Source organism: Fusarium keratoplasticum, chromosome 1, assembly GCF_025433545.1.
Source record: "Fusarium keratoplasticum isolate Fu6.1 chromosome 1, whole genome shotgun sequence".
In the NCBI taxonomy this organism is placed as follows: Eukaryota; Fungi; Ascomycota; class Sordariomycetes; order Hypocreales; family Nectriaceae; genus Fusarium; species Fusarium keratoplasticum.
The window spans coordinates 2,911,928-2,932,862 of record NC_070529.1 but is presented as its reverse complement, the minus strand read 5'-3'; the positions used below and the strand labels follow the sequence as shown (position 1 = coordinate 2,932,862).

Sequence of the window (20,935 nt, the reverse complement as noted above, 5' to 3'; positions counted from 1 at the left end):
ATCCGCGTTGATATCTATCTTTAAGTCCTTGCAGACTGGAACACACAACCCAGTATCGGATATCACAGCATGCATCTTGGCAACCTGATACAGCCGAAACGAGAGGAGGTCCTCTCCTTGGCATCGAGATGGCACAGTATATCCCCTCCCCCCCTCTCGGACTGGAGGCGGACACAGGCTCCGACGGCACGGCGCCGGCGCTGCAAGCCACGAAACCCTTCCAACGCACATGTCCGCCCGGCGCCAACTGCTACGCCACGGAGCTTGGCTCGACACACGACATTTCGCATATGCGTCTCCTTCTCTGTGCTACTCCTTGTTTGGCCTCTTGTGGCCCCCTCTTCCCTCTCTCCTTGTGGGAGGTGGTGCAACTCACACAGAGTCCAAGAGTTACTCCAAGGTCAGAGGTTGCCTCAAGAGGTAGGTTGTTCAAAGTTATATACGGTCACACAAGGACAAACAATGTGTCAAACATCCATGTCAGCACATGTGCCCAAAGTTACACAACTGTCTTCTTCTTCATCTTTTTTTTCATTGTCATTTCGATATGGATTTCGCTTTTGGTACAACGCCTTGCTTCCCAAGGGCCCACAGCCTGCAACTCCGAGTCGTATTCTCTTGGCCCTCCCTAATTCTGATGCCAGTGCAACCAGGAGCCTTTATTGATGACGTGAACCCTTCCAAAACAGCAGGCAACAAGAAAACTCCCTCAACTCCTCCCTGTCCTTTAAGTGATTGTAGTTGATATGCTAAACGATGGATGGTACCGCCCCGTAAGTCAACGAGGCCGTGACTAGTAAAGCAGAATGGGAGTCTATGGTGATTAAAAAACAATTTGGGGTATTTGTTAACAGACGAAAAGGAGATCATATCGTAACGATTCGCTTTAAAAACCCATCGGCATGAAAGCCTCATGCCGCAAAGAACAAACTTCCGTAGAAGCGCCACGAGGGCATCAGATAGTTCTCAAGTACTCTCTGGTAATTGAGAGGGCGTTGAATAAGAGGTCGTCAAGGGCAATCATGTCCGCTTGACCCGGTTCCAGAACCTCTTCACAACACCATTGTCGTGATCAGCGTCCTCACCCCACTCGTCCAGGGCCGCGAGTTGTTTCTCGATGCTCTCTTTCGGGTTACCATCGCGAGCATAGATGACAGTGTTGGTTGAGGAGTCATCCCGAGAAGAGCCCCCTCGGCTGCTTCCGGGCTGCTTCCAACCGTAGATTTGATCCTCACTTTGCCGAAGATCCGGTCGCGTCAGCGTCATGCGAAGAGTCATCTCTCGACTAGAAGCCTGGTCCAGGACACTCTTGTCGCTCCTGGCGGCGCATGGAGGCTGCTCAGTGCTTGTCCGGGCTGGTCGCACCGGCACCGGCTTGTCAAACAGCTGAGGTGTTTTCGGTGAGTCGGGCTCGGCTACTGATGCATCATCGCTGTATTTTGATGACCGGTCGTCTTCCAAGAAACTGCGGAACTTTTCTGGCTCCTTCGCATTCTCTTTCTTGGACCCGACGGGTCTGGTAAATGTGGGCTCCCGGGGCGAGCCATCCTTGGATGGAAACCCAAACTCGATTGCCTCATCAAACTTTTGGGGTGAGGCAAGATACGCTCGCAGCTTCTGGCGGGCCTCGGGGTCTTGATAATGAGTTGCGGCAGGATCGATAGGAGGGGATGAGCGTGGTGACATCTGCTTATTGGGGGACACCAAGGATAGGGCGCGAGACTTGCGTCGAATGTGCCCCGATGAGCCAATGGCAGAGTTCTGAGAGGCTGAAGGAGAGATAGAGGTCGGTGACACAACCCCTTCCCTGGGTAGAGGTCTGGTGTAAGAAACCGAGGGTCTGCCGAATGGCAATTTGTTGATCGACAGATGTCGTCGGAACGATGGTCTGCGGCTTTTGTTTGGAACTGGCACCTCCTCACGCAGATTGATGTGGTAGTCGTCCAGGTACAGACGCAGATCCAGGCCTTCCTCATCCTCGAGCCACCGGAAGCTATCGTAGAAAGAATCCGGCCTGTTGCTGTCCGAACGGCAAGGTTCTCTGTCACTCTTTCGGCGCTGTACGCTGGAGAAGGACGATTGGCCCTCAGACAGCCCTGGGCTGGACTGGGGAGACTGCATTCTCATTTCTTGTGACGGACGCTTCTTGCCTTGGTCCAATGGTTCTTCCGCGGCTTCGAAGGTTGATTTTGGTCGGTCGTGGGCGATCAAGAGTTCCTCCTCCGTCAGGTGGCGGCGTTTTATCTTCTCGGGCAGATTCGCGTAGAACCGCTGATCCGTTGATGTAATCCGAGGTCGGCGGTTCGAGTAGAGGGTCGAACTATCAGAGGTAACTGGCCTCTCCAGCTCGCCCCAGTTCGAAGACTTGGGCAGTGAAGAACGGGGTGATAGATGGTCGTGTCCGACACTCCCGAGGCATGAACGAGACTCCAAACCGGGGTAATGGGTGAATTGTGATCGCTCAATTGTTGAAAAGTACTGCACAAGGTCAAGATTTAGCACCCGGAATTGGCACAAGACACAACGATCAAAGCAACAGACGGCCAACCCAGAAATTACATCAAGACAAATGAAGTGAACAGTAGATAGTAGACTGCAGGTGATCGAGGGGGATCCTTGGTTCTTAAGGCGAGAGAGAGGGGCAAAACTCGAAAGGGAATGGACATGTCTCAATCCAGGAACGAAGCGGCACAAGCAGGGCAGAGAGTCGTTGATGTGAGGGCTCGTGGGGCCCCGAACACCACTGTCTTGGGGCGGATGAGGTCCGGCTGTTGGTTGTGCACGAGCTTCCTTCTGCTCCGAGTGGCATGGATCGTCCAGGAACTGCAGGCCTAGGGCGTTGTCACAGCGCCTTGGGCTGGGGATGTGATTGCTGGGCAAAGGAGAGAGCTCACTTTGTCGCTCAGCTCTGGATGCTAGGGGACATTGGGGGAAGACATGGGAGAATATTGAGCCTGGTTCGACCAATGGCCAAGCGCCCAGCCCACAGACTGCGTGGAGCCACCACAACGGGCGCCATGAGCCAGGCCAGAGGAGGCATGGCCGAGACATGGGTGCCAGTGGGCGGTGGCTTTTGGGAGTGGTCTTGGTCTTCCGCCGAGTGCTTAACGGTCCTACTGGTTTGCTCGTCTGCTGCCCAGGCGGCAACTAACCCCCCGGCAGCTGCAGAGCAGCACCCGTGGATGCGGATACAGCCAGGACTCGTCGAATCATGGCCGCCCTATGCCGTGTTGTCTAACCCAGATATCGCAAGACACTTGTCCAAGCAGCCCTGTCAAGAAGGTCACCCAAGACCATGGTTTCGGTGGTTCTCGGCTTTGCTTTCTGGGTTAATGGGAAGATGTGAGGGAAAGGGGTATGAATGAGATAGCCCGTCGAGGCTGGCGTCAAGAATGAGCATCCCGTCTGCATGTCTTTCTCGGTCCATTCGGTGGATGAGAGGATGACGGAATGAATGTAGTCCGAACAGAAACGATAACCTAGCAAGTGAGAATAATGAAAGAAGCAAACTTACTTTTCTCTGGATCGTGGGTGGCAGTGCTTCGAATTCCTCCCTCGTAATAATCGTTGACGGCCGGCTATCATCCATTGGAGGCTGGCAATCAGAAGAAACGCGAGGGTTGGAAGAATCAGACCCGGAGCTTCGATTACGCCGCCAGTGGAGCAGGTGGCTACGGGACGAAGATGGGCGGTTGTCGACTGCGGCAAGAACATTATCGGGAAAGAGGAATTCGGAGTCGATTTCACTGAGCAAGTCGTGATATTGTTGAATGTTGGGACACTGGCCGTCATCGGGGAGAGCTTCAGTAGGGAGACGTAGCTCGACCCGCCATGGATGGTTCAGACCCGATGATATAGGCGATACATCCGTCGTACTTGTTGTCATGGCCATGGTCGCGATGCTCGCTGGGCGAGATATCAAGAAGCTCTTGTCACCGAAATCTCGGTCCTCGTCAGTAGTCAGAGTATCGCTGAGGTCGAGCTCGACAGGAGGGTGGCGTCGCCCTGTTTGCAGTTGCGGCTCGGATCGGTCTCGAGAATGGCGGTTTGCGAATGCAGGTGCATACGCATGTGCGTGCTGTGCATGTATACGGCTGTCGGCGTGAACTGGTCGGCGCTGGTAATGATGCAGAGGCCTTGGGTGTAGATGATGGGACGAACTGCCAGAGCGAGAGCAGAGGGTCTCAGTGTCGAGGAAGGTTCTATTATTATCAACATCGAAAGGCGACTCGGCGGCGTCGCTAATATCGCTGACAGTAAGACGATTGTTATCGTCCTCGATATTGCCGTCTGCGGCTGCACCTTGCGTTGGCCATCCGCCTCTAGTCCACTGAGGACTCAAGACCGGCGTCGCATCCTCTCCATCGCCCTGGCCCATGACGAAGCCCAGTAAAGAGTCGATTGGGGCAGGCGGCAGCTAAAGGAGCAGGGTTTTAGATTTCTGCGACAGGGAGCGGTGATTGAATTGGATGGCGAGCGCTGATCATGAAGGGATTTGGAAATGAACCGTGATGCAAGGTCCACTGCTGTCAACCTGGCCCCCGCGGGCGCGCCTCTCGCCCTTGCCTTTTCCGTTTGCCGTTGGTGTGAGTGAAGATCGAGGGGGAGACAACAAGAGAGAGAGAGTAGAGCTGGCCGGGCTCAGTCGACGACTCTTGGAAGAAGTAGGTTTGGTGAGGGCTTCACGTGGATGCGACGGAGGAAGTCGCTACTCCTGTTCACACTTGCCCAAAGACCCCGGTATCGTTCATAGTGCTTCCTTCGCAGGCAGTGGCAGTCGTCGTCGGGAAACCGTGAATTCGCAAATCGGCAGGTACGGGATCTCTCCTTTGAGGTTAGTCTGATGACGTGAACCAACTGCCCGGTCGCCGGCTCCTGCTGCTGCTAGAAAGTAAAAAGGCCTCTCTCACAAAGAGGTCAAAGATTGCGAAAAGGAAGAAGGAGCTCGAGGATTTTGGCGTTGCAATGGAGATTGGACCCCTCTACATATGACGAAAGAAGAAAAATAAAAACACATGGGAAAAAGGCCGGCCACCCACGATCTATCTAGGTAACCAACTTCACCGGCGGCAGCGCCAGTGTCGTATGGGGTCATGAGCTTCGGGCGGCATAACTAACTCCAGATTCATAGGTACGGACACAGTCCGACCGCTGGCCTTCCCCCCCGTCCTCGTCCTCGTCCCCGTCGTCCCGTCGAAAAGGCCAAAGTGAACGGTCTACGAAACGAACAAAGTCCGCGTGCAGAGGCCAGCTAACGGGCGAACAAGACATGGATCTACAGCGTATGTGCATGGACAAGGTCACATTCTTGTTGAAGCACGGCGCTGCATCAAGTTATGTCGGTGCCCGTCGCCGCCAATCCTCAGCCCCTGGTCCCTGGCAGAAATGGCCCCCAGTTCGTGGCCTCCCCTCCCCCCAATGCTTGGCCTTGCTTGCCCTTCACCGTCCGCCCTTGCAACCCACCAGGCCAATCCGTTTTAGCCTCGAGTCTAGCACCACAGCCGGCATCCCAAAATCCCGGGCGCCTTCACGGCAGCAGAGCGTTGCGTTCGGCTGAATAATGGCACCTCGACGAGAGGGGGGCGCCATCTCAACGCCGCGACCGGAGAGCCGGGCTTCAGCTCACGTTAGAGCTCTACCGAGTGCTGCAAGCTTGACTAAGTCTGGGGGGTTACAAGCCGTGATCCATCTCTGTTAGCCCCTTTGTCTGGGGGGCACCAATGCACCTGGCATTGGCCATTTTGAGGCCGTCTCTGCAAGGCCGTCTCTGCCCCGGGCCCGCTGCACCGGTGGATGGTGGAAGCCAGAGCGATGTGATCCACCGCTCGCTCGCTGCCGTCAACTTGCTCACTCGTTCTCATGAGGCTCAGACCTCAGGCGCCCCCCAGAGACGGGAGCAAACATCGGTGGATCCACGCTGTCTCGATTCCACCAACCTCGATTCTGCACGGCTGGGGCTCTCGCCCGACGAGCCAAGGGTAGCCAACGTCAGACCTAATTAAGTCATCTATCACTTTTACCTCGAAATTCCTTTTCCTCGATAACTCAGGGGCTTCTACCAGCTACTTGGGTCTGTCCAATCACCTAACCCTGCATTCCTTCGTCCTCCTTTGGATGCCAAGCTCAACTCTGTTCGGCTTCATGCAGCCGCCTCGCGTCCAACCATCATCGTCAGCACATCCAGGAGGACACGACAAGACATGTGAGATCAACTGCCAGATTTCCATGCAACACTGAGAGCCACAGGGAACCGGGGCCGGCGCCCGACTAGCCAGGGCTCGCCCAACCGTTCAATGCTATCTTTAAGCGGCCCCTGTGACAGGCATCCGAAGGAACCACTCCTGAACCATCGGTTCCTGATGTGGCCCACGGCCTTGTCCCGTTGAGTCTCTTTGGGCATCTCTCCCGAATAGTCGAGCTAAGCTCTGACGTCTGTCGCCCGGTTCTTGCGAGAGCAACTCGCGGCAGGGCGACCGAGAGCGAGCAGTTGACGTTGGCAACAGGCGGCCAGCAAACCCCTGTGCAACTAGCTGTGCCACATTGGTGCCCCAACTTTTTGGGTTCCTCCTTGAAGATATTGACTTTGGGCTTAGTTCAGGCACATCGTCTGTTTTCGATCCCCTGGCCGTTGGATCATCTTCTGCGTTGAGAGGCAAAGCAATTATGAGCATCCCAGGGATCCTGGGGCTTGTTGGGAACGATGCCGGCGGCATTTATCGCCTCGCCGCGGCCGATACTGATGACGGAGCCGAGGACGTGGGCAGTTACGCCAACCGTCGTGATTCACATTATCGTGGTGGTTACACAACTCCGTCGACGAACCTACGGCTTCAACCCGATGGGCCGTGGTGGAACGAATTCAGAGGACTCCGGTACGAGGTACAGATCAGTTACGGGACAGCCAAGCTTTTAGCAATTCGTTCACCGAGTTTTCAATCTAGTCAACAAGTTAAGTCAGACTAAAGGGAAGTCAAGTTGTTGGAAATCCTCCAGGCTAGGCCTCACCCCGGTCTCGAGAGTGCCGTGAGCCGTGATAGTGGCCAGGAGGGACTATCCGGGGGTTCATCCCTCTTGGTCTCTTGGCCTATTTTGCTGACGACAGCTATTGCGTTACGCTTGAACGAGCGTCATGATGTCCTTCAAATAACCCCAAAACATTGTTTTCAGCCTGGCGATCCATCTGGGGAAGAGAAACGTCCATGTAACCCAACAGCTTAACTCTCAACTCTAAAGGGCCATTCCATTGCCTTGGAGAACATTCTGGGTCACAACACGACCCACGAGCCCTGGTTGAGGTCGTCGTATATCTGGTCCCAGTGGGTCACTGCTGCACAAGCACATCGACTCCATTCAGAGCCGCCTCCGGGGTCCGCCAACAACAGTGAGTGGGCAGGACTAGCAGGGCAGCTCACCGTTGACCACGGGGAAGCAGCCTCAAAATACCTATCCCAGCAGCAGACCCTCCCGATCAACCCGAGACGGGCTTGGGCCCGGTGATGCCGGGTTCGTATTTGAACATGTTCCCTTGCAAGTTTCAAGATATACGTAATCATGGAGATGAGTCTCTGGAAACACACAGTAAGATGGAGAGGGTATGGAGATGTTGACATCGTCGATAAGCCATAATATCATATGTACCTGAAACTGCGCCCATGGGAGCGTGTGGAGCACAACATGAGAAGCACAGACGACGCACTCTTCAGGGCCAGGCTTCGCTTCTGGGCGCCACTTACCGTCTGCCGTGCATATGTGCACTTGCATCCAAGGGCCCGTGATGAAAGGAGTCGCCCCATTCCTGTGCTCGACTCGTCCGGGCGTGGCGCGATAGCCATCGGTGGCTCCGCCTAGCGACACCAATGTCCGGGAACCACATCGCCAGGCAGGGTGAGCCCGGCGTGTCAAACGTCGCAGTGAGCGAAGACCAACTGCCGAGATGGCTAAGCGTCTTAGGAGGAATGGTGCGATTTTCTCTAGGCGGCGTAGGCGATGGCAATTTGACAGTGATTCGGAGTGAATCGTCTTTGTGAGATGGCACGAGCTAACACGGACGTGTAGACGAACCGAACTGGCCACGTGAGCACAAGCTCAGCTGGCAGTTGCTCCGCACCTCGGTCAGCTACCTCTCATGATTGCAGTTCTTGCGTTCATGATGCTTCAAGATGGTGAAAGCATGAGCCAACGCAAACATCGTGGACGATGACTCAACAAGCTTCAACTTGAAAGACGTGGTTGAAGCAGTTTCCCGTGGCCAATAGTGCCAGAAGACACGTCATCTTTCCAATCTCCCTTCCAAGACAAAGACAATATGAAATTGCGTCTGCATGAGGTAGTCAACATCTCATCCAGATGAACAAAGAAATCTCAATGACACATGAAGGCCTCAATTTCTCTGAGTTGAGAGATGCAGACGCGCTAAAGTCAACGCGTCTCGTCGTGAACTTTTATGTCTTGCCGTCGTTTTTCCGGCGTGGCATCCACTGAAGGCAAAAGCACAAGCCAATGAGACAGCGTGTCAGCCAACACCCACGGCCTCAGCCTCAGCCTTTCTCAGTCCAGCCATCCATCTCTCTAACTTTATCCAGCTACAACTCAAACATCACTGTTCATCGCCCGGTCATGTTGGATCGGTGAATCAGGGTTAAACTTTTGCTACTCATGTATTCTTACTTCTTTTTTTGACCTTTCCTTTTGATACCCCGTCGCTCTTCCAATGACTGCGGAAAAGATGCCTCTCATGCTGGATAATGCCATGCCAGTGGACCTCAACGATGTCGACGACCTGTTTGGCGATGCCGTGGGCCTTTCGCTTCCCGTAAGGGCTCCAAGCAAGCAGCTCCAGCAGAGGATGGACGATCTGAGAAGTCGAGGGTGTTGCCAGTATGAAAATTGCAAACATGTCGGTGGACGCTTCAACTAACCTCACAACAGGACTGTGTCTTGGTCGAGAACCGGCACCATCGCTTCCATCACACCAGACGGCCAGAATCTCGAGCTTCGCTATCTGCGGCGCAGTACAGACAATGGCTCATGGGACCTCAGTGAACCAACCACATGTCCCCTTGTCAAGGGCTCGCCCGCTGTCCCTCTAGTCCACTTGGTATGGGCAAACACGAGCAGCCCTGACCTGGCCATCATCGATGCAGTTGGGCGTGTCAGTATTGTCAGCTTTTCCATCTCGCTCAACCATCCTTTTCTCCAGAGGAAATGGGACACTGATCCCGTTGATGATGTACACGCCGTCGTTGGAGCCTACTGGCTCAGCATCACTCCATCCAACCAACAGGTATGTGCAGGTCGGGAAGCCCTTGAATTTCCTTCTAACAGAGTATGAAAGTCCTACAATGTCATGTACGGACCAGCGACAAAGCATGGCAACGGCTATACTTATGAAAGCTCTTTTGTTCAAGCTGGTGGTCCCTCACACCCCAACCCGGCAAAGAGCGCTCTATTCACTCTCACCACAAACGGTATTCTCAGAATGATATGGTCGCAAAACAACAACAGGATCGAGGAAACTACTATAGAGCTTGAGAGCGTCAGCTCATCTGATGATGTCATCACTCATGCTGCCTTTGCCTCCGAAAAGAGTGCGTATATACCCCATCAACCCAATATACAAGTACTGACCACTAATAGAGCACCTACTTCTCGCCTTGGCTACAAGTTCAAAGCAATTAAGGCTGGTCAGGATCGAGATACACTGGGGCCAAACACCTCAGCCCGACAAGAGCGCTGGCCGGCCAGCTGGGAACCTCAACCCATCCTTGGTTGAGAAACACCTAGCTACCACGAATTGGTTGCAGGGCGGCTCTGGTGATTCGAACAACGATGCTTCCATGGCCGAGCTCTCTCATCTGGAGGTTCTCCCCTCACTCATGGATAGCACTGGTATGAACACCACACCGCCAATGGTTGTCGTTGTCAGGTCGCGCACCTCTAGTGAGGGGCCCTATCAAATGGCACAGAGTTTCATCGATCGCTGGGAAGCCGTCGAGTCACGACAACACCTACATCAGGCCTTTGAGCAGCTCGGGGGTCGACGAAACAGCCTTTCTTCAGAGCTTCCCAACATCACACAACTTCGCAAGGTTGCTCCCGTCATTATCAATAAGGTTGTAATCGCATTCCACACACTTCACTTTGGCAAGGTGCTGGTCCTGGCTTTTGCGGATGGCACGGTCGAGTTTCGCGACAGACTCACATTTGAGGAGCTCTATACAAACCAAGACACAACCAAGGTTATCAATCTTCGACAGTTAGGATGGACCTTTGCTGATGAAGGACCTTGTAAGTCTCTTCGCCAACATGATGATTTGCGTTAACAATTCTTTAGGCCAGCAAGTGGCCTTTTCGCCTACCTACTGCTCCATGATTCAGATGGGCGATGATGGAAAGGTGAGGTGGAACAAGCTGCATTTTCCTCTAGGCGATATTGGGAACTCTATGCAAGATCGTATGTCCACTCCTACCCAAGTCTATGGACGTGTTACTGATGAATCTAGCGCAATACTCCGGAAGCATTGCTGCCTTGACCGTGACAGCTGCACCGTCGATGTTCTACCAAAACAACTACGATGACATGCTTGCCATTGTCCGGCCATACACCACGAAAAAGAGTAAGCTACTTGTGCCGTGAGAAGCGTGAATATTCGCTTATAGAGAACAGGATTTGTCCAAGACTGGATTACGGAACTGATCAGGATTCTCAAAATCCAAGTGGACTACTCAGAGGATACCCACCATGATGCCCTTGTGCGAAATGGTTCGCTACAGTATTGCTTTAGCATCATGAACGCATTGGGGTTCCGCGGCGAGTTCAATTCTCGATCTTTCCAGGGCAGGTTTTCCATGCTGGCATTAAACGTGCGGAACGCCGTGGTTCTTGTTACGATTGCGAGCAATACTCCCCTGACTGTCAGGGAAAAGCTGAGTCCTCTAGATGAACCTGGTAAGTAGCCTGGTCACCCAAATTGGTACTAAGGGTAGCCGCTCACATTTGATGCAGAGGTCGTGGAAACACTCGCTGGCTGCGGCAAATGGGCCTTGGATCTTGTCGCTTGGTTGATTGACTGTCTCTTCGAACTCATGAACGACAACAAGTTCTTGGAGCTATTGACCCGAGAGCGTTTTAACGAGATCGCTCCATACCTGCATGAAAAGGGAAATATCTCACTTCATTTCCTCTTGAGCTCGTCTAGCCGAGGCTTCTTGTCGGCAGTTTGCCGTCGATTGGGCCACTTGGAGGCCTTGAGCACACGAGCCATTGACTTTTATCGTCGACAGTCAGCCGTGGCAGATGGTTCATCGACTGGCAGGACAGCCCCTCAGCTACAGCAGGCATATCAAAAGATGCAGCAAATGACGTCGTCGGGGCTTGTCAAGGTGGCAGAGTTTGAGGCTCTCCTGACTGAGCTCAGCAAGGAGATCAGGCAAGCCTACCAAGTCTTCCTCCCAAACCTTGTCAAGGCCCAGCATAACGCGCCGCAGGGGAAGCAGATTGATGTGGCAGTCAAGACAGCGCGAATCCAGTTCGAGCTCTCTATGCTCCTGGCTGCGTCGCCTCCGCCGGCATTTCTTCAGATCATGAAAAAGTTCTTCACCACGGACCTACCAGCTTTCCGAAGTTCCACGGACCCGTCACGGCTGTTCTTTGCAAACTACGACCTCCTGGAAGTTCAAGACGATGAGCACAGCCTAGCGGAGAAGAAGGCACGGGGCATGTTCTACGTCGACGTGTTTAAGCGGATGGAGATAAAACCTTCTCCCAACCGTCAATGGAGACGATGCACGCGATGTGCGGCAGTCATGGAAGATGTGTTTGGCAGCCGTCCTGGGTTTACATTTGTTCTGGGTCAACAGCGCAAGTGCTCATGTAGTGGCCACTGGACTCTGTTGCCGAAGGGGAAGCCGATTTCGTGATGGAGCTTTTTCTGGGCATAATAGGCGTCTCTATTGGATTCTTATTACAGTGGGTTATTGGGTATAACAGCGTATAGATAACATATCATTAAACAGCGTTTCAGTTGCTCGTTTGTGCCCGGTGCCTACGTGTCCCATGATCCTGAGGTATAGGGGAGTTCACAGAGAACCTGTCGAGCGGCCGTTGGTTGTCGATCTTGACCAAGAGCCACATTCAACTCGGCCGTGTGGGAATAAGGCATCCCAATGCGGTCTGTCTTAGGTTTCCCGTGCCCCCGGTTTCTGGTTCTGTCAGCTTTCATCTGTCACAATTCACACGGCGCCTTGCCTCGAGGTCTCGGCTGATAACTTCGGATGGTGTTGGTGGCATGTCTCAGGGCCACCAACAGGACAGGTTGATTCGCAACGGGTAAAAATAAAATGAGTCAGCCGGATACAATATCAGCAATCACAGTAATCACACGCATATGAAGAAACTATTAGATGATGGCTGCAGACTCGGGGCTACATGCTGATTTGATTATGGGCGCAGATGGGCAAATCATGTCATCTCACGCACGCGCCCAATGGCATCTTGACCCATGACGATGCCAATACCCTACAGCAGCTGTGCTTCCGTAAAGGGATTCGATTTTACGAGAGAGGCTGCCTGTCTTTCCCAGAACGGAGAGCAGCCCCGGAAACTACGCAAGCCGAGTCTACGATCGGCGGCAACTCGAACACCTCCGTCGAGGGTTGCGATCAACGTCGCCGTCGTATCTTCCCCTGATACTAAAGGGATCGATCGGCATTGGTTTGGAAGAGGTCTGTGTATGTGGTTATTGCGCGCTGCAAGCGCCACTCATTTCGATCGGTGGGGGTGGGAACGTTCTTGATCGGGAGATCAGGGTTCGTTGGCCTCGACTCGAGGAGAGATATGTAGGTTGACGGCGTACTACGCGGTAGCTTGGAGACGGCGTCTTGGTCTGATGAAGTTGATCTGGTGGTCTGTTTGGCCGTCTTCCGAGATATGCCGCTGTTCCTCTGCGAAGGGAAGGGGTTTGCTGGCTAGAACAAGAGATCGACAAGCTCACTCGTCATCTACCCTTGAGGCGGCAGTTATCGAAAGTTCATGGTAACAAATGGACGCATCTTTACTAGCGTCAGCTTGCCACGGCAATAAAGAGGTTCATCATTGTATTTTCGTAAATGAGCACATCATGGACCTCCCTCCCCCCTGCTGGGCAAAACGGAGATGGACCTCGTCTTGGTTAGCGGAACTGCCCCCAGATTCGAGCCGTCCAAGGCAAGACGCCTGATGTGATCAAGATGCAATTTGTAGGCCGAGTAGATTCAGGGTTGCATCATTTGTTCAAATTTCCGAGTCGTTCCCTTGGACCCTGATCTACGTTTTAGGTTCAGTCAAGACGGAGACGGACGGGGATTTGAAGGGAAAAGACCCTGAGATGGAGGCTGACAAGTTGAGAGTTGGTAGCTATGAGCGGATGTGATGATGGGAAATGAAGCGTAAACTATGTGTCGGTATCATCAAGTGCCGAACACTTCCTGATACCGCAGACGTCGTGCACATATCGATGAAGCCGCGGCGCCGTCGATCAATGACACGGTTCCTGCTCTAGCCAGGGCGCCAATGGAACTGCAAAGAGCCGTTGAAGTATGACAAGGCGCTTAGTGTGATTCCAAGCTGCTCACCGCCATCTGGCCTGCCGTTCCAAGAAAGAGCCGGGGGTGTTGATTAACGATCCAGCGTTAGCTATTGCGCTCGGCTCTGAAGATAAAGTTGGGTCTGCACTTTACAAGCCTGTCCTGTCACCGGCGGCGTCTCTGCATCACATTGGATTGCATTCTGCGAGCCAGCGTTAATTAGCGCGGTGTCCATGTGAAGCACGTGAAGCACTAGCAGACACGCGAGGTTCGATAGACCCTTCCAGGCTGGTTCGAGCGGTAAAGCGGGTTTGTGTGGTGTGTTGTTGCTGGGGGAATCAAGGATAACCTGGGCATCACGACGAGAAATATCTGCAGATGATATCACTTGCTTCAGCAGACGCTGAAGTAAAACAAGCTTTTTTCAACAGTACGGGCGGCTACGTGCATACATGCACCGAGCGTCCCGTCTTGATAGCCGCCGAACGGTAACGATCACGATACAAGTGTCGGTTGCACAGCATGACACAGCATGGCATGGCCTTTAAAGATGGCCGTGACACCCGCTAGAAGATGGATCAAAATACCAGGCTGATCCCAGGAATCTCGATTCATGCCGTCCACCTCTTGGTGAATGCCCCCCCTGCACCAGCCCTGCGCTTCCCTCTCATGCCTCATGGCTTCGGTGGCACAACCACGTTAAGCCACACATAGGCATTGACCACGGGTTGGCCTTTGTTGTTTGTCCGTCTCTTTTTCTCGTCTCTTTCATCCCATCAAGGGTTTGATTTTATTATTGCCAGAGGGCCAACCAGATGAACTAGGCCGTTCCAGCAATCAACCATTAATCAATCAATCAATCGCAGAAACCCGTCAGCGTGGTCTTGGGCTCCCTCCCACTTACAGCTGCGCGTGCCACATCACAGCAGAAGAACCGTCCACTCAGAGCGGCGAATTGGCAGATATCTAGAAGGTTACATTGCAGACGCCCACTCCTTGCCTATACATGAACTAAAGACAGCAAGTGGTTATGCCGCTCATTGCGCAGAGATATTCAATCGTCAATTACAGTAATTGCCTGCCCCCTGAACGCACCACCGACTGGACGAATCCCTGAAGCGCCCAGGGCAACCTTGAACCTTGAGCATTCGCGCTAGCGCAGGTACCCCCCTGCCTTCGCGTCTCTGTCCGCCATCTTCACCTTCATCACCACCATCACCAGAAAGTCACCCTGGTCACTCGGTCGCAATTGGTCGCCCAGGCCACGGCCTCCCCCAGGTTCCCGGCGCTTCTCAGGTACGGACGACCTCTGAGTGGTTCAGCCCTCTGTCTCGGCACCGCTGCGAGGTCGTCGTCTGACTGGCTGATTCGTCGTTTGCTGCCGGCCGTGACATGGTCAGCCAGCCAGAGGCGTTCTACATTCAAGCCTCGCCATTCCACCCCTTCGAGATTCCTACTCTGGCCTGGTGATTGGCAAACAAGCCCAAAGAACCAAGCCTTTCTTGCCTTGGAAGAGGCCTGGTCTGGCTTGCGGGGGTCCCACGCACACGGTCCAGGATTAGGTTACCTAGTAGCCCACTCCAACCGCCCGTCATCCCCACCGAGGCTGCATCCCCACCCCCTTTCTCCCGTCCCCTTGAAGGCTTCAACAAGGCCATTTTCAGCGTCGACAAGCTCTTTCGAGGCCCATTGGACCCCTGACTTAGCGGCGATACAGAGTCCGGCCGACCGTCGACCAGCGCGCATGGTCCCCAGCCATCGCTGCAATTCTCCCCTCTAGCTCGGCGCGTGCTCATTCTCTCCATCTCATCCCTTCACTTCGTCTCCTGGGGCTCCTTCTCTTCCTCTTGCTAACTCGTTCGCCTGCCTTTACTGTCCGCTATTCTATCCCATCCCATCCCATCCCATCCCGCCTATCCATGGGTCAATTCCATTTCCGGCGATAAGACATTATTGCTGGCCCCTGGGTCAACACGTCACACGCCCTTTGTCTCGACTTCACCCCCCACACCACTCACACCAACTCGACTTGGCTGGGCTCTTGCCGCGCTCTCCCCCAAGTCCAAGGCCTCATACGAATTGACCTCTGGGTTCGTATCGAGACGGTCGTCGGTATATCTTCCAAATATGGAACCTGCCCTGGCCGCCGCCCCGGCGCCTGTTGCAGTGCCGATGCCTTCTTTGTCCACCTCCAACTCTGATACTCGTCCTGATACTACTGCACCTCCTGTCGACGTTCCATCTGCCTCGGCTTCTACTGACCCTGACGACATATCTCGCCGGTCTTCTTCAACATCGGACCACCCACTTCGAAGCCTGCCCGAAGCCTCCCCTAGGAACGCGGCCGCGCATTCTCGCTCCCAGACGGTCGACTACAGCTCTTCCGCCTCCGGCCCTGCTGCTCCCGCGTCCGCTTCCGTCACCTCTCCGACCGGGCCGCCCATCAAGCGCAAACCTCTCTCGTCGTCGGCTTCCGCTCTGGCACTCCGATTCTCCTCCTCCGGATCGCCACTCCCCTCGCCGCTGCAGCTCCCAAAGCCAGACCAGAGGTTCGCCAGGCCCGATTCCGTCGACAGTCCTACGCTGTACGAATTCTCTCCCGCAGCCCGTGCCTCGCCGCCGGCTGGCCAGTGAGTCCCTTCGTCCGTTCTTTGTCTCACATACCCGAATCCCACCTCCCCATGGAACCCGTTGCTGACTGGAATCCTCTCGTGGTAGACCCTCCGACAAAAGTCTGGCGACCCTAAGCGCGACTCCCGCCGGGTCGCAGAACATTCCGGGCCACAGCCCTACCGCCTCGCACTCTGACTTCTCTGACGTCCTGGATGGATATGATGATCTGATCTCAGACTTCAAGTCAGACTCTGCGCCAGACGTTAACCCCGAGACCGTGCTCGACGAGAGCGACACCGACGACGACACCAGTGACGAAGAGGCCGAGATCGCAAAGGTTGCAACCGTCGCAAAGGTCACAAAAGTCGATTCCAGTGACAAAGAAACCGTCGTTGGTCCTAGCGCTGTCAGAGCAGTCGATCACGTTGATGAAACAGACGTCAACGTCAAAGAAACTGGCTCAATCGCTTCCGAAACTCCTAAATCCAAACCCGCCCCTGCGCCCATGTTTGCCCCAAAGCCAACACCTCCTCATCTGAAACTTGACAAGGTCGCAATCGACGTCGCCAATTACGATACACCACCTGACGGGGCACAAACACCACCTTCTGTTCAGACCACGCCGTCGCCTCAGTTGAACAAACCCTTGCCAAGGTCACCCGGCCAGACCTCCCCGTTCGCTGCCCTCTTCAGCTGGGCAGCGCCTTCACCATCCGCCACGGAGTTCTCATCTATATCGTCGCCCATTTCGCCTGGGAGGAACGGCGGAGCAAATGATACCCCCTATTCAACGGTAAGCATATCCAATGACACTATAGCCAGGGGTGGCTTAATGGTCGCAATATATGTGGTAACCATACTCACAAGTTTCACAGTCTTCAACTTCTGCGCAAATCGACGAAATGGAAGAAGAACTCAAGGCCATCAGCGTCGAGCTAGCCAGCTCTATTCGGCGCGAGATGGACCTGGAAGATTTGGTGGACCGACTTCAAGACCAAATCAACAACTCTCAAACCCCCGGAAAGAGGACCAGCGACTACTACTCCGACTCGGGCTACAGTTCAGCCAAGACGAGCGACAGCGAACTAAGCCGAGACGAACTGGACAAGGTCCATAGAAGAGCCGAACAAGAAAAGGCCTCGATACGTTTAGAACTTACCAACAAACTACAAGATGAGCGGGGGAGACGAAAAGCGCTTGATCAACAGATCAAGGAGCTTGCCGAGAGGGCGTCGCAAGTTGATCTGGCTCAAATGAACAACATAGATGCCAGCGGGCGACTCAAGGACCTCGAGACAACCTGCGGCGATCTTCGGAGGCGATTGTCCGAGGAGCGCACAGTTAAGAACAACTTTGAGGACCTCATCAACGCCATCCGAGGGGAGCTCCATGAAGCTTGCAGCGAGCGCGATAATCTCCGCGATGAGATTGTTCCCCAGTTGAGGGCGCGCGTTGAGGGCCTCGAGGCAGAGGCTGCCGAGTACTCAAATCTTACGTACGAGTCCTCCAAGATGCAACAAGAGCTCCAGATGCTGAAGCGGGAGAACGACACATTACGACAAGGCTCGAAATCCGGTACTTCGACACCTCCCCTCAACCGCATGTCCCGCGCGATGTCTGGGGGCCTTGCGCGATCAAACTCAGTCGCGACTAGTTCATTCCGAGGACAGAGGCCATCGGGTCTTTCGAGGTCCAACAGTGTTAAGAACGTGCAGGCGGAATCTCGAGAAGCCCTCGCCGAGCGGCTAAAGGACGTCGAGGCTCAGCGAGATGCTCTTCACAGTGCTCTCAAGAGCCTCCTTGAGCGACAGGAGTTTCAAAACCGAGAAAACGAGAAGAAGATCCGCATCTTGCAGCACGAACGGGAGAGACTCATGTCTACGTCACCGCGCAAGGCTGGTTTCGAGAGGGAAATCTCCAATTTGCGCACCGAGATTAACGTTCTGCGACGCCGCGCTGAGGATGCCCTTGAGCAGAAGTATCAGGTGGAGAATGGCCTTGGTGGATTGAAGATGGATCTCGATAGAGCCGAGGAGGAAATTGCCCTCCTGCGTGACCTTCTCAAGGAGAAGGACATTCTCATTCCGGAATCATTCGCTCGTTCGAGTGGTTCTAGCACTTCCAGCGGCTCATTTGCCAGCCCCAATGGACCTGTCACTTCAGAGTCCCTGGAGAAGGCCTACAAAGAATTGCAGGCTGCGTATGCCGACTCCTTGGAGCGCATCAAGCAGCTCGAGCACGACACGGCAAACGATGATAAGACCCAGCTCGCCATGGAACGACTGGAGCGCACCCTCTCCATCGCCGTCTCCGAACGTGACGCCGCCAAGCATGAGGTTGACGCTCTCAAGAACCAGTATGATGAGCTCAGCGCCAGCGAGGGCAAGGCCATGGAGAGCGAGCGAGCCCTTGCCGATGACCTCAACGAATCTGCCCGTCGGGTGGAGGAGCTTGCTTCCCAGGTTCGGCATCAACTCTCATCAAACGCCCAGCTCCGAGAGCGTCTCGCCAATGCCGTGACTCGAGGCGAGAACGATCGCAAGTCCAATTCGGACCGCATCGCCGACCTGCAGGTGCGCCTCAGGACAATGGAGGAACAGCTCATTGCTGCGCAGACAGCTTCGGAGGATCGGGTCAACCGTCACGAGGAGGAGATCACAGCGATCCGTGAGGCTCACAACGCCCATCTTCAGCGCATGAGCAGCCCTACCCGAGGAGGCCTGCGCTCTCCTAGTTTCCAATCGGGCCGCAAGCCTTCGCTCCTGAGCCCCCTCAGTGCGCGATTCCCTGGCCCTGTTTCTCCACGAATCACGGATAAGTCCTTTGAGGATGCTGCCCAGATGGAGGTGCTCCGGGAGCGCGTTTCGGAACTCGAGAAGGCCCTCGAGGACGCTGAGCATGAGATGCAAGATGTTGTCGCCAGGATGAGCGCCGCTCAGATCGAGGTCCTGAACCTTCAAGACGAGCGCGAGGCCGCGGTCCGCGAGACGCGGCGATTACAGAAGCTCCTAGAGCAGGAGCAAATGAAGTCCTTTGAGGAAAGATTCAAGACGCTGAGTGGTTGAAAGAGGAGGACGTTAAAGAATGGGATACGCCCCTAATGAGAAGAGGACAGGGAGCACATATCAGGTGTCTTGACACGGATGCTGCATTTAGCGAAACGGAGTTTCTTGATTTCATGACTTGTCAATATTTGGCAACGATTCATAGCGGCCTGGCAAAATGGGACTGGCTACGCATATCCTCGGTGGTCTTGGAAGAGTCACCTGATGGGCCGAGTTGGGTACAATATTCTTTGGGATACGGTGCCGCGCACGCACACATATATGTTGGCGCTCGCGATTGGGAATAAAAGAAGGCACTCTGGAGTTTTGACGGTGAAGGGCTTTCTAAAGCCTGGATATACATTACGCAGGCCATACATTGGCCGCGGCCCTTTTTGGTATATAATGTCTTGTATTACAGTTTGGCTATTCGGGGAGGAGTGTAGAATCGTAGTCGACGGGTTGTATAATATACATAGCCTATCAAGTCAATTGATACATAACAATACTCCATGGTTCATCTGCTATTTGTGATATGCATAAGTTCTCTTACACCAAGGTCTCTTGGTTACAACAAAGTACGGTGCTAATACCCTTTCGCAACTTGCACTTTATGGGCTATTCAACTGCGTGCCTACAATGCCAATGCCTCAGTTCGGCCTGAGAATTGGTTGCTTTTGCCAAGTTGACCTCCAGTTGAGAACCAAGTGCTCCGTTGGTCCGTTGGACGATAGTAGCGGTACGTAACACGGACACTATCACCATTATACCCCGGTATTTGTCTATACTCATTCAACCAACACAAGTCTCAGATCAGATTGCCACATTGGTTTCTCTTATAAATCGTCTTGTCTTCTGGTTTATCTTTTCACGTGCCTTCGCAATCTCGCGTCTATACAGGTCAAAGCAACTCTGTCTCATATCCTTTCACCCGTTCCTGTGCAATTTCCTCTTTTGGGGAAAATTTACCGGTCCTCCTGATATGACTACCCCGGAATTACCAGGAACTCTCCAGATAGCACTAGGAACATGCAAGTGGAAGTTCCGGGAGGCGAGGTTACGGCGGAGGATGGCAAGCGTTGAGCTAACACGACCCCGATCATCACAGGGGAACAGGGAGAGTGAGATTCCTCATTCGGTGTGTAATAGTTAATGACCTTCTTTATCAAGAAGGATGCATATCGAGCGTACGATGGAAGGAAAGTGAGGCTCCCTCTCTGATGGTCAGTCCCGTTACTTGGCTCTCCATGCTCGACACACCGTGCAGTAGTCAGGGGTAAGCGCCACCTTTCCTGACGTCGTTGATAGTCGGCCTGGGGGATGCAACTCGACATGTGTGTACCTGAGAGAAATGGTCTGATGTGTCATAGCAATCAATTGTCGAGTTTTGCGAGAGTGATAACAGTTGAAGGCAGATCAGGGGGCAGTGCAATGTGTTTCTGATCATCACCACAGAGCATCGCCAGCTACAGCTCATGATCTTCACGAAGGGACAAATCATGCTACTCAGCACATCGCCGAGAAACTACTCTTACGAATGTGTTTGAGATCAATATTAGAGAGTCGCGAGGACATCACCGCCGCCCCGTACGATGCGGACTGCTGCTGTGTTTGTACCTGCCGCTGACGCTCAAGCCTTCTGGCTTATCACTCCGCTATCTTGAAACCTTGACCAACAAGCCTGGTAGGAATCTTGATCCATGGTGCGTAATCTT

At 53.9% G+C, this 20,935-nt stretch overlaps 3 protein-coding genes across 3 annotated transcripts; 2 read left to right on the top strand and 1 right to left on the bottom strand.

The window, feature by feature from the left end:
• Positions 1–1,020: 1,020 nt before the first annotated feature.
• On the bottom strand, positions 1,021–4,378 carry NCS57_00087400 (uncharacterized protein; the record flags this gene model as incomplete). The annotated part of the gene is made up of 2 exons (XM_053050950.1): positions 1,021–2,478; positions 3,515–4,378. 2 exons carry the CDS (start codon positions 4,376–4,378, stop codon positions 1,021–1,023), a joined length of 2,322 nt encoding a protein of 773 aa, XP_052919465.1.
• A 4,332-nt stretch (positions 4,379–8,710) lies between these two features.
• On the top strand, positions 8,711–11,919 carry NCS57_00087300 (Mediator of RNA polymerase II transcription subunit 16; the record flags this gene model as incomplete). Its single annotated transcript, XM_053050949.1, has 8 exons — positions 8,711–8,877; positions 8,929–9,283; positions 9,335–9,587; positions 9,637–10,287; positions 10,334–10,453; positions 10,503–10,616; positions 10,667–10,948; positions 11,006–11,919. The coding sequence occupies 8 exons, from the start codon at positions 8,711–8,713 to the stop codon at positions 11,917–11,919; spliced, it is 2,856 nt and encodes a 951-aa protein (XP_052919464.1).
• Positions 11,920–15,525: 3,606 nt separating this feature from the next.
• On the top strand, positions 15,526–19,241 carry NCS57_00087200 (uncharacterized protein; the record flags this gene model as incomplete). The annotated part of the gene is made up of 3 exons (XM_053050948.1): positions 15,526–16,193; positions 16,282–16,969; positions 17,052–19,241. The coding sequence occupies exons 1-3, from the start codon at positions 15,691–15,693 to the stop codon at positions 19,239–19,241; spliced, it is 3,381 nt and encodes a 1,126-aa protein (XP_052919463.1). The 5' UTR covers positions 15,526–15,690.
• Between the last annotated feature and the right edge of the window lie 1,694 nt (positions 19,242–20,935).